The sequence below is a fragment of the Rhinolophus ferrumequinum genome (assembly GCF_004115265.2).
Source record: "Rhinolophus ferrumequinum isolate MPI-CBG mRhiFer1 chromosome 5 unlocalized genomic scaffold, mRhiFer1_v1.p scaffold_110_arrow_ctg1, whole genome shotgun sequence".
Lineage (NCBI taxonomy): Eukaryota > Metazoa > Chordata > Mammalia > Chiroptera > Rhinolophidae > Rhinolophus > Rhinolophus ferrumequinum.
This window is the reverse complement of record NW_022680355.1, coordinates 5013862-5027460: the sequence shown is the minus strand read 5'-3', so window position 1 is coordinate 5027460 and position 13599 is coordinate 5013862. Positions and strand designations below refer to the sequence as shown.

General features: G+C 34.9%; 1 protein-coding gene across 1 annotated transcript in view; it reads right to left on the bottom strand.

Annotated features, from left to right (window-relative positions):
• Window positions 1–13599, bottom strand: part of MALRD1 (MAM and LDL receptor class A domain containing 1) — a 534334-nt gene that overhangs the window by 175049 nt on the left and 345686 nt on the right. Inside the window, exon 30 of the mRNA XM_033100523.1 lies at window positions 1927–2055. Within this exon, the coding sequence (XP_032956414.1) occupies window positions 1927–2055 (129 nt within the window). The remainder of the gene's footprint in view (window positions 1–1926; window positions 2056–13599) is intronic.

Sequence of the window (13599 nt, the reverse complement as noted above, 5' to 3'; positions counted from 1 at the left end):
AATTCCATTGAAATAAATTTCTTAGAGTCAGTATCAAAAAATATATTTTTTGGTGCACTTAAAAGAAGTTAGAAATAGCAGTAGAAAATATTATTCAATACATTACAAATTTCATTTGAGAATATCTATTATAAAGAAAATATATAATTTTTATAAAATTAAGAATACTGTAGAATTCATAGTATAGTTTAAAAAGTGACAATCATTTTCACTTCCTTTTATACTTTGATTTAAAATTAAAATATGGGATGAATGTTGAGGACATTATACTAAGTGAAATAAGCCAGTCACAAAAAGACAAATACTGTGTGATTGTACTTATATAAGGTACCTAGAGTTGTCCAATGCATAGAAACAGAAAACAGAACGGTGGTTATCAAGGGCTGGGGGTTGGGAGAATGAAGGGTTATTGTTTAATGGATACAGATTTCAATTTTTCAAGATAAAAATGTTCTAGAGACGGATGGTGGTGTTGGCTGTACAACACTGTGAGTGAACTTAATGCTACTGAACTGTATGGTTAAAAACAGTTAAAATGATAAACTTCATGTTATCTATATGTTGCCACAATTAAAAAAAAAACACAAAACAATAAATGCTAAAAAGAGAAAATGAACACTTCAGAAGCATCATTGCTATAAGATCCGGAGGAATAAAAATGATACTGAGCTAAAAATAAAAATTTAAACATGACTCGTGTGGGACTTCTTCCCTGTGCGTGTATGACATTTTCCCATCAAGAGCTGGCATCTGTTTGTTGTCTCTCTTTGAATCTAGGCTAGACTTTGTTATTTGCATGACCATTAGGAAGAGCCAAGAGTGACATTCTAGAACTTCTGAGGCTAAGTCGTAAGAACGCTTGCTATTTTTCCCGAGGCTTTTAGAATGCTTTGCTGTGGATCAATTACTTGATAAAAAAGCCAATCCCTGCAAGATGTCTGACTATCCTGGGACAGCCATATTATGGCAAGCCCAAACCATGTGGATTGCCCTGGAGGATGAGATTTTATGTTGAGCCAGACAGAGAGTCCAAAGAATATGAATGTGCCAAATATGGAGGGGAGGAAGACATCTTGAAGTGATCCTTCAGTTCCAGTTATACCAGTCTGTACCAGGTGGGTCAGAGACAAACTGCCTACCTGATTCTTTCATGAATTACTGACCCACAAAATTGTAAGCAACATTAAACTTGTTTAGGCCACTAATTTTTGGGGTAGTGTGTTATGTGGCAAATGCTAACTGCAACAGGTAGCCTGTATGGTATCAAGATTTCATATGACTGCTCATCATTAAGTAATATAATATAATATACATATCGTTATATAATAATATAATATATATATATTTGGTTTAGACACATGCTCATATTTTTAAATTATGTACTTGGTTTTATACATGACTTTAAAAAAATCACTTGAATGAAAGAAAGCTTGAGTACAAAATCCAATGTGGCTCTTCTAGTCTTCTTTTGCCAGGGCAATGTAATTAATAAAATTATTCATTAAACTATTATATATTCAAAGTGCTAATTTGAAGCCTCATCTATAAAATCAAACTCTTTTTTTTTTTTTTTGGACTGAAAATACTAATGAAAACTAATGAAGAAATGTAGGCTGTTAGTTCAGTTTCTGACAATTTTAATTCTGACTCCACACACAGTTCTATACAATGACGTGATGGAAAATTTTTGTAACATGATTTGCTATAGATATGTTGCAGTTTTTAGTATGGGGATGTAAAAAGGATGAGAGGCTGCCATCTGGATATTTGCATAGAGAAGCTGGAAAAAATGTTTTGGCTATTCTAAATCTACTCTAGTACATGTAAACAACATTGCTTCTCAGTAATCAGTGCCAGTGTTTCTCTACTAATAAAGCGAAAACCTTTTGCTGAACTGGAAGCATTAGAACAGACAAATATACTTACTACAGTGAGCTTCATCAGACCTATCAGAGCAGTCTGGTTTATAGTCACAGACGAGGTGCGATGCAATACATTTCTTGTTGTGGCACAAAAAATCAGTAGTTCCTGGACAAATCTCAAAAGTCTCTCCCACTGGGAAAAAAAATAGCAAAAGAAAACCGTTATTTTGTAATATTTTCATTAAATTTGAATACTCCTTTTCGTCATTTTATAGATTCCACACTATTAAGTAAGTTAGTGATTTTAATAGTTGTCCCAGGTAGATGTCTAGACATCTCACCACCTCAGTCCCACCACCATTGTTCAGCAAGTTGTATAGATTGTACTTTCAAAATACCTTTTAATCAGTCAAGGGCTCACCATTATCTATCACACAAACCCAAACTTCTAATCAAGGCATTACAAATCTTTTGTTTTTTGTACCAGCTTAGTTTTTTTCAAGATTTTTTTTATTGGGGGAGGGGACCAGGACTTTATTGGAGAACAGTGTGTACTTCCAGGACTTTTTTTTTTTTTTTCCAAGTCAAGTTGTTGTCCTTTCAATCTTAGTTGTGGAGGGTGCCATTCAGCTTCAAGTTGTCGTCCTTTCAGTGTTAGTTGTGGAGGGCGCAGCTCAGCTCCAGGTCCAGTTGCCATCGCTAGTTGCAGGGGGTGCAGCCCACCATCCCTTGTGGGAGTTGAACAGGCAACCTTGTGGTTGAGAGGACGCGCTCCAACCAACTGAGCCATCCGGGAGCTCAGCGGCAGCTCAGCTCAAGGTGCCGTGTTCAATCTTAGTTGCAGGTGGGGAGCCCACCATCCCTTGCAGGACTCGAGGAATTGAACTGGCAATCTTGTGTTTGAGAGCCCACTGGCCCATGTGGGAATCCAACCGACAGCCTTCGGAGTTAGGAGCATAGAGCTCTAACTGCCTGAACCACGGGGCCGGCCCCACCAGCCTAGTTTTTAAACTCTCATTTTCTGCAACTCTTCTCAGTTACCTGCCGTAAACCCCAGTGACTGAGGGTTTCACAAATATTCCATTTGCACTTCATTTTCCCTTGCGTTCACATATGCTGCTTCCTTTATCTGCACTAACCATTCCCTCCTGTGCTCTTGGTGATCTGCTCAATCTTAAGACTCAAGGAAACAACTCCTCTCTCTTGCCTCTCTCTTTGTCATCTAAGCCCCACGTTGGATACTTCTTGTTTCATACCACCTAATACCCCTTTTGTTCCTGTATTAAATGCTTAGCACCTCATATAAGAGCTATTTACATATCTGCCTGTCCCTCCAGACTCCAAGTCCATCAGCAATAGGAGTTTTTGCTGTATTTTCTTGGGCCTAAATGGCACCTACAACATAGTTTGTGCTTAATAAATGCTGGTTATAATAACTGAAGGCATAATGGTTTCATCTAAAGTGAGCTTAGAAAAATGAGTTGACATAGAATTTTCGAAAGGAATTCACATATTTGAATATCATTTGAATTTATATAATGTCTAATGATAATACTTCACAGCTTCAAAGTGATATGCATTAAAGGTATAAAACTATTTTTACCCAGTTCAACAATTAAATAAAGCTCAGCAATTTTTTGATGCATAGACTATAAGTCCAAGCTGGTGTGTCTGAGATGGAGTAAGTTACTCAAGGTTAAGCAATATTTCTATGAAAGAAAATAGCAAAACTCTACAGATTTTGATAAAAGTGCATTTCCATTAACTTCAAATTATTCCCACAATACAATAACTAAAACCTGAATAATTTCTAGAAATAATTTACCAGTAAGATGCAGTCGAAATATGAAGACTGAAGACAGAGCCTCTAAGACAGCAGCAAATGTTTCAATTATGGGCATAGTAAGATGAACAATTAAGGGTCATGTTCCTTGAGTAGTTGAGAATCTTTGCCACATATTTTAATTAACATTAGTGAGAATTTACAGTTACCCAGAGCAATATGTAGACATTATTTACATATTGTAAATATGTAAGTCGATGCATTGGAGATTATTTTATTTTTCCGTGCCATAGCCTGTGGAACCATATAATTACACCAAAGAGGAAACGTCTAAACTCATAATCTGAACAATTGGTTCTTTAGATTTTTATTTATTTTTAATTTATTTTTTATAATTTTTATTAAATTTATTGGGGTGACATTGGTTTGTAAAATTATATAGGTTTCAAGTGTACAATTCTATTATACATCATCCATTTATTGCATTGTTCACCACCCAGAGTCAGTTCTCCTTCCGTCACCATGTATTTGACCCCCTTTACCTTCTTCTACCTTTCCCCTTCCCCCCTTACCCTCTGGTCACCATTAAACTATTAGCTGTGTCTATGAGTTTTTATTTGTTGGTTGGTTGGTCTTGTTTGTTGCTTTCAGTTTTATATCCCACATAGGACTGAAGTCCTATGGTTCTTGACCTTTTCTGTCTGACTTACTTCATTTAGCATGATATTCTCAAGATCCATCCATGTTGTTGCAAATGGTAGTATTTCACCCTTTCTTATAGCTAAGTAATATTCCATTGTATATAAGTACCACATCTTTTTTATCCAATTTATCAAAGGACACTTTGGTTGTTTCCATGTCTTGGTCACCATGAAAAATGCTGCAATGAACATTCGGGAACATATATCTTCACAGATAAATGTTTTCAGATATTTTGGGTAGATACCCAGGAGAGGGATTGCTGGGTCATATGGTAATTCTAATCTTGATTTTTTGAGGAACCTCCACACTGTTTTCCATAGTGGCTATACCCATTTATATTCCCACCAACAAACAGTGTACAATGGTTCCTTTTTCTCCACAATTGCTCCAACACTTGTTATTACTTTTCTTGTTGACAACAGCTATTCTAACAGGTGTGAGGTGGTATCTCATTGTGGTTTTGATTTACATTTCTCTATAGCTAGTGAAGTTGAGCATTTTTTCATGTCTGTTGGCTGTTTTTATGTACTCTTAGGAGAAGTGTCTGTTCAGGCCCTCTGTCCATTATTTTAATTGGATTGTTTGTTTTTTTATTGTTGAGTTGTATGAGCTCTTTGTATGTTTTGGCTATTAGCACATTATCAGAGGTGTTGTTTATTAAAAATATGACTAAGCTAGATTATACCTCTAAATGAGGCTTATTTCCTTAAGAGTGTTGAACAACAAAGTCATGAAAGGAAATCAAGACAGTACTTTGAATTGCAGTAAAGCAAGCAATTACTGTAATTTTTATGGTATGTGAGTTGTAACAAGAAAATATTTTTAAAAGCCTAAAATTCTAAGAAAAGTAGACCTTTAAGGCAAGAATATAGCCAGTCAGACTGTTGTTAACAAAACATCATGGTAAATATAAAAATTAGACTATTTTGGTGAGAATGTCTTGTATGTGTTTAGCCAGTTTCAATTTCTTCATTCAGTCAAAATAATAAACTCTATAGATTTGATAGAGTTGGGAAATACAAGAAATGAAAGATTTTTTTCTGTCTGACTTATTTCACTTAGCATAATAATCTCAAGATCTATCCATGTTGTCACAAAAGGCACTTATGATTTCACTGACATGTGGGATATAAAACTGAAAACAATAAAGAAGCAAGATAAACAAATAAAGAAACAAAAACTCATCGACTCAGACAATAGTTTAGTGGTAACAAGAGGGTAAGGGGTAGGGGGTGGTAGATGAGGGTAAAGGGGTCAAATCCATAGTGATGGAAAGAGAACTGACTCTGAGTGGTGAACACACAATGTAATACATAGACGATGTATTACAGAATTGTACACTTTGAAACCTATGTAACTTTACTAACCATTGTCACCCCAATAAACTTTAATAAAAAAGATGTAAAAATGTTACCCCCATTAAAAATGAAAAGCAATGTTACCTATGTATTATTCAGTAATTATTAAATATTAAATATTTTAATGTTTACAAATATTAAAAAAAGAAATGAAAGATAATCTCACATATGCTATGGCTAATGATATAAGAGTGGAAAGGACATTCGTGCTCATAATAAAAGTTGAAGAAAATCACTAAATATTTATTTTAGCCAATTAAAAAAAAGGTTAGAAGAGACCTGGCGTCCTAAAACTAAAGCATGATAAATTGAAAAGTCCTAGAAAGAAGAAAAGGCCTGCAAAATAATGTAGCCATAAGAAATGAATATTTAATCCAATCAATGCATGACTCACTATGCATTTGAATAAACAGTCACCAACCTGAAAGTGACACCAATTGAAAACTGGCTTTATTCTGTTTTGAAACAGAATTTACAATAAAGATGTCTTTGCCCCTACAAATTTCTATTTGGATTTAAATAGTTTTATACACAGCATTTATTACACAGAACTAGATATTAATGGAATCATTCTAGAGTTATATTTGTGGAAAAAAACTTGTTTTATCATGTTCTTCAAGTGATGATATTCAATAGGCTCCGAGATTTCACAGAAATTACCCAGGAGCACCCATTTTTAAGAACCTTCAGATCTCATGCAGAATACACTAACCACATGAAGGACAGAAAAGACAAAATGGGCATAGTCCCAGCCTTTGAAGAGCATGTTGTTTAGTTAGTAATGTCATCACCGTGACAAGGGTACATATTACTAACATGAGTTGTCACCTTTCATGTTGACTGTTCACCTGGTTGAAGTAGCGCTTGTCATGTTTCTCCACTGTAAAGTTACCTTTCTCTTATCCCTTTCCATACTGCATTTTTTGGACAAATTCACTATGTGCAAACCACACCTCTTGGGTGGTGATCTATGCTCTCCACCTTGAGGGCAGAGACTCTAGATAAATTATTTGGAATTCTTATGCATGGCAGATTTGTCTTTTCTCTCCCATTTACTTATCTATTCAGTTATTTATTTATATGGGTATGGACTCAAGCATTTTTAAAAATAATTTGTGTCATAATACAATACTCCTGTGTTTATTTTACTGCTCAAATTGTTCCAGCTTTGGCCAAGGGGAGCTCTTTCATTTGGTTCCTATACCCCTTTGACATATCCCATCAATGTAGGCTTTTTTTTTATTTCTTTTTTTGATCCTATCTTATTTTCTAGTATTATAAGTTGCTCAGGCTCATCTTGTATATTTCCTGACCCAGTCCTGGAATCAAGTCGTCAGCCATTTCTTGAAGGAGCCCTGGTTCCTTTTATTGGCGAATGCTACCAGCAACAAAGATCTGTGTACTAGGCTACTCCTTGCTACCGGGATGTCAGTGTTTCTATACTGTGATAACAGAGTCGTGCCATTTTTCAATTATGGAAAATGATCAATATTATCTTTTCAAATAGTGTCTTTCTTTAAGCCGTTGTTCTCTACTTCTAGAACTTCTATTAGCAAAGTATTGGATTTATCCATTCTATCCTCAATGTCTCAATCTCTGTTCCATATTTTTTTCTCTTTACCTTGCATTCTGGTGAGTAAACTCACATTTATTTGATGATTCACTCTTCAGTTATGTCTCTACTCTGTTTGTTTAACCTTTCTATTGATATTTATTTTCAAGTACAATTGTATTCATTTCTAAAAGTTAATCTTTTCTTTTTTTTTTTTTAAATGAGTATCCTGCCCTTTTTGTTTTCCATGCTTTCCATTTTCTGTGTGGTGATTCCCACCAGCATACGGTCCCAACAGCAAAAATTTACAGTGGCTTCTGCACCTTAAAGTTTCAATGGTTCTCAAAATTTTAATATTAATTTGTTGTTTTGGAGTTCTTCTCACATCATGTCTTAGCCTATATGTGGTGTGGCACAAGTTTAGGGTTTTGAGTTTGTGCTTCTAGTTCCTGGTTTTTTCGTTTGCTTTTCTTTTTCATTTTTTTACAAGCAACCAAATTTCTGGAGACTTCCCTGGAAAGAACCAGTTTTTATACAAAGAGATTATATCTCCTTTTCTCATATAGGATTTAAAAATCAGTCCCCAAATCCTTCAGGCCACTGGGAAGTTAGAGTCCACTGGTGATCTATATTTTGATTCCCCTCTATTTATTCTGGGACTGATAGATTTTTTCCCTTTACACTTCAGTTTAGAGTATTAATATGTACTTTCAAAAATATTTTTATGTTTTTAATGAGTGGAAAGCATATCCTATGATATGATTTTATTACTTCTTCTGTAGTCTCATTTTCAATATAAATTTAATATCTAAAAACTGTTAATATCTTGTGAAATCTATAAATAACCCCAAGAAAGGCCCATAAAACAATTTTCTTCAAATAATTCTCCTTATTTAATATAAACTTTATGCTATTGGCATTTTGTCCAATAGTAGAACGATGTTTAAAAAAAAACAAACCCTGAAATTGGCACACACCACTCTCTTTATCGCATGTTGATATAAAAGTAAACACATATGAGCGTCTGAGTACATTCATTAAAACAGAAACATTAAGCTGTATTTGCAGTGTCTAGAAGAGGAAACATTTCCATAAACATCGTTTCGTTTTACTTGTTAATATGTGAATTTTCCTTGTCATTGATTGTTTTGACTTATTGATAAAGTATCTTTGGATAACTTTTATTGTATGTCTCCAAAGTTTTATCACTCTAAGTAAAAGTTTTCCTTGTAATACTGGACAGTAAATGCTGATTTCTAATGGGCAGTCCAAAAATGTGGCCCAAGGTAATGATGTGAACCTCATTCTGTGACCTACGGTGGTAAACCATTTAATATTGATCTCTAAATGAAAACAATGATAACCACTCTCTCATACAAAGTACTATATGTTTACATCTAGTGATATCATCTATTTAGAATCTTTAGTTTTTCATCTTACAAACATCTATTGAGCAATTGGCAAAATGGGGGATATTGTGATAGCTCTTAGCTTCAAAGAATTTATAATCTGGTGATAAAAACATATTACTAAGTATGTTTAGTGGTATAATTTAAGACATTTATGGCTTGCTCTCAGAGGACAATAAAAAGTAGTCCTAGCGTGTATTGACGTGTTAATAGATATTTTATACATTTATTTATTTGATGGCTTTTACAGTGCCTATCATCTCAGTTAGTTATTCATCAATTAGTAAAATAAGCCAGATCATTTGACTGAGAGGAAACAGTTCCAACAGGAATCTCCCTAATAAAATTCACTTTTCAGTTTCTTTACCAGGTAAGTTTGGCAATGTATTGTAAATATGGAAGATTCAGACTTATTTCAAGGACGTGCACCATTTGGATAATAAAAGGGAAATAGGCTCAAGAATAAATATTTTGGAAAAGATCGTGCACCTTAAATTTTCCTTCACAGATGAATTGCTTAGTTCACTTGAGTGCTCTCTTGTTCTAGAAAAATCAGGGGCAAGTTCGCAAATAAAAAGAAATCTCAACACTACTGCTGGCTTAATATCACATGACCGGTATTTTCGAATATTCAGAAAATAACACTAATACCTTTCATATTTTCTATTCAGCATGAGCCCTGAAATTTATCTTATGTTAGAAAAATTGCTAGGTTTTAAGAAGGTCAGTGCACATATCAGACAATTGATGGGAACACATCTCAAACTGCAACCTCAATGATCTCAGTGACAGCAAAGTTCAGTGTGTGTCAAATTATCAGAAGTGTTATAGGAGTTACCGGACCATGTCTTAGTGTACAGCAAGAATTTTGGGGAATATAAAAAATGTGATTCTACTTGTCATACACAGAGGCAAGGTGCCTATTAAGTGGAAGATATCCTAAAGAACATGTTTTTAAACAAAAAAAGTGACTTTATAAACTGTTTCTACATTTATTTGAAACAAAAAATATATATATATACACCAAACACTCTTTTCAGGCATGAAACACAGATTTTTATCTATTTTTTAAGATCTGGACATATCTTAAATATCCAGTTTTCTTTATAGATTCTCCAAATAATTTAAGGACAATAGATTGCTGAACCCTAGGCTATCTATACATCAAATAATTGGTTTACAGATTTGACAAAAAACATTTTTAGAAGGCCTAGAAAGAAGGAAGAGGAAATAGTAAGAAAATAAAACAAGACCAATGACAAAACTCAGAACTGATATACCTGACAAAGAGCAGTATGCTTTTATGTGTGGGAAAATGTTTTTCATGGTTTGATGTTTGAGAAGTCCTCATCCACTCCTCACCTCTTTTCAATTCGTAATAGGCCACTGAAGGAGCTCTTGCTCAGTTATCCAATAGTTTCCTAACTACCATTTTGAAAGAAACATCAAGGCTTTCGCTCTGGACTTTACTGCTACACCTGATGTGTCAAAAATGCATTCCTTTTTTTTTTTTTTAATTAAAGTTTATTGGGATGACAACTGTTAGTAAAGTTACATAGGTTTCAGGTGTATAATTCTGTAATACACCATCTATATATCACACTGTGTGTTCCCCACCCAGAATCAGTTCTCTTTCCGTCACCATATATAAATGCCTTCCTATTTGTATCTCTCAATTCCTTTAGCTCCTTGGCATCATATTCCTATTGATCTGCCATCTCTTAACCTTCCTTCTCCTCTCTTGGCTCCTTCCTGCCAGGCCAGGCCTTTAAGTGCTAGCAGAGCAAATTTTCACCCTGATTCATTTTCCATTGCTCTTCCTTGGGTGTCATATTTACTGTCATGATTTCATCTACCACCTGTGGCTGCTAACCCAACAGCTACAAGGTGTGATCAAAACATATGGTGAATGCTGCTGCTGTGTGCCATCCAATGGAAAGGCAGGGATCTACAGTACAGGAAGCGGAATGTTGAATATTAGTAACAAGGGGGTGACAAATTTCAATTTGTTCAGTGCTGTCAGTTGGGGGTGAGCTATGGTTGAGAGAAGGTGTGTTTTAAAGTGTGCCGTAAATCATCCTCCATCGTGACAACACTCTGTGTCACACATCGCTTCTGATATACGGCAATTTCTGTCAAATAAAAACATTACAGTATATCCTCATCCACCTTATTCACCAGATCTGGAACCTTGTGACTTCTGGCTCTTTCTCAAAGTCAAAATGATTCAGGACATCGAGGCAGCCATGACAGTGCAACTAAAGACACTCACAGAAGAAGCCTTCAGAACTGCTTCAGAATACTGGGATAAGTGTTTTAAAAGTAAGGGAGATTAATGTCAATGTGTCTGTTACTGTACTAAACTTTTTAAATTTAAACATTCACCGTATTTTTTTATCACACCTCGTACATCCCAGTCTGTAACTCTTCCTGAGTTCAGACATTTATGATACATTTTTAATTGGACAGCTCTACAACATATCAAATACACTCAATGTGACCAAAAATGCATTCATTTTTTGCCTCCTACTTTAACTTTTCCTATTTTTTGCCTCACAATAAACTTCATAGTACCCATCTCTATATGGTCCACAGATGCACACTTTTGTCACATATTTTTGCCTCTACTCATGTTTTCACTCCCTCATCCTCCCTTAGCCATGTGGTGGAGATTTTGTCTATTCACAGCAGATGCTCAAATTTCTGTAGTGCATGGTTGTTGCTGGGTAGTGACTGCTCAGCCACTTTATTTCTCAGCTACATTTGGAATTAGATGGGGCCATCAGGTGCATTCTAACATGTGGTACGAGTGGAAAGGCTATACACCCCTTCTAGATGAGACCATACAAACTTACCCATGCTGCTCATCATAGTCAATTTCCTCTGCTGGTTGATAGAAAAGTGATGATCACTAGGGTGGACCATGAAGACCAAGATGAAGACCTGCCTGGGTCCCTGAATAAATGCTTGAGAAAAGCTTCCCCACCAATCTGTTCACCTGCCAACTATTGTAAAGTAAATAAGGAATGAGTGTCTTGACTTGCGATGCATTTTGGATCAACTTGTTATAATGGTAGCCTAGCCCAATATAACCAGAATACAATGTCAATGGTGTGGTGGTGGTGGTGACTCTGACTCTTCTAGAGAACTTATTATGTGTCTCATTACTTTTAAACACATTACATGTATTAACTCTCTTCATTCTCAAGATGTCTTCAAGAAGTAGGTACTATAATTTTTCTAATTTAAGTTACTGAAGTTCACCCAGCTACCTAACGCCAAAGCCAGAATTCATGTTTTGAAACCCCTCCCCGTGCTCAAATATCCAATTCTACAAACCACAGGTTACTTAAGTGTTGTTTATTCCATAGCCCATTTATCCATCCAATTTTCTTGGTGCCCTGGATAATCTCAATTATAGTGCATGGTATTGAAATACAACACTAGGATACTTTTTTTTTTTTTGATATATCTACTACACGACAAACTAAACATGCTCCTTCCAGAAAAATATGGAAGAATCCTTAAAGGAAGGAACTATATTATATTTATTGCTACATCCCTAACACATAGTACGAAGCCCAGACTCCTTTCAGGTGATTAAGTAATATTTGCTGAACTGTATTTTAAAGTTGGTGAAACTGACTGGATTTTACCACTGCAATCAGAACAGTTGGCTATTTAAACTTAAAATGAATTAAAAACATACCATATATACTAGCACTAAGAATTGCACTTGACAAATTTAGAATACATTGTACAAAATCATTCTTGCAAAACTTTGCAGTTAAAAATAGTTATAAGAAAACTGTCAACTACTGAAAACTGTTCAGAGGATAAATGGGCTGTGTGGCAATTATTGTCACTGACTAAGATAATTACTGAGATGTGATATATTTTGTGAATTTGATAGTCTATTTAAACACAGCTAATGATGTAATTTATTGGTTGCTACACACACCAAGGAATGCTCATGGTGTGTCATGACATGAGACAGAAAGTGAAGAGAATCTAAAGAGACATGGGACAAGGCAACATAGAATATTGAGATAATAAATGCTCTTTTTGAGGAATATGGATTTGGTATGAAACAAAATTGTAAGAAAAGAAAAAAAAGTCATTCAAGGACATTGTCGTCATAACAATTGGCCCTTCGTTAAATTTTTTTGTCTACTTGCAAGATTCCAGTTCTAACCTGAATAAGAACCATGATGGATGGAAGATACCACGTATTTAGACTAAGTAAAATTTTCTGATTTCCATATTAAGAGGGGCAATTCATACTTTGCTCAAGGTTGATCTCCACTTCACTGAAGTGAGATGTAGGAGGAAAGTTGCACACTAAAGTACCAGTGTCATATACATCTGATAAGGAATGGCAAAGGAGGCAAATTCAATTGCTTCTTTAGCTTTTGTCTTGGAATAAGTTTTTTTTTTTTTTTTTTTTTTTTTTTTGCTCAGATAACTTTTGCGTAGAATTGATACAGAAGCATTTGCTAATAGGTTTAAAATATTAATACACAGTGGGGAAAATGCATATATATATACACACACACACATACACACACACACACAAACACACACACAGTGCCAAAAAATGTATACACATTTTGAGAAAGGAAAACTGTATTAAAATTGTAATATATATATATGTGCCAATAGCAAAAGATGAATACAAGTCACGTGTGACTTCTGCAATTACAAAAGATGCTCAAAATGGTTACGATCAGCCTCCACACACTTCTTATTACGGCAAATTACTGCTTGAGCAACACTGACCAAAGTGCCCACTTGTATACATTTTTGGCACCCCTGATAACAATATTGATTCATTTTGACCAAATTGAAAACAAACTCTTTTTATATCTTACCAACCAAGTCAGCAATTATTGTGTTTATTTCTTTTTCTCTGACAACCAGTATGAAATGATAG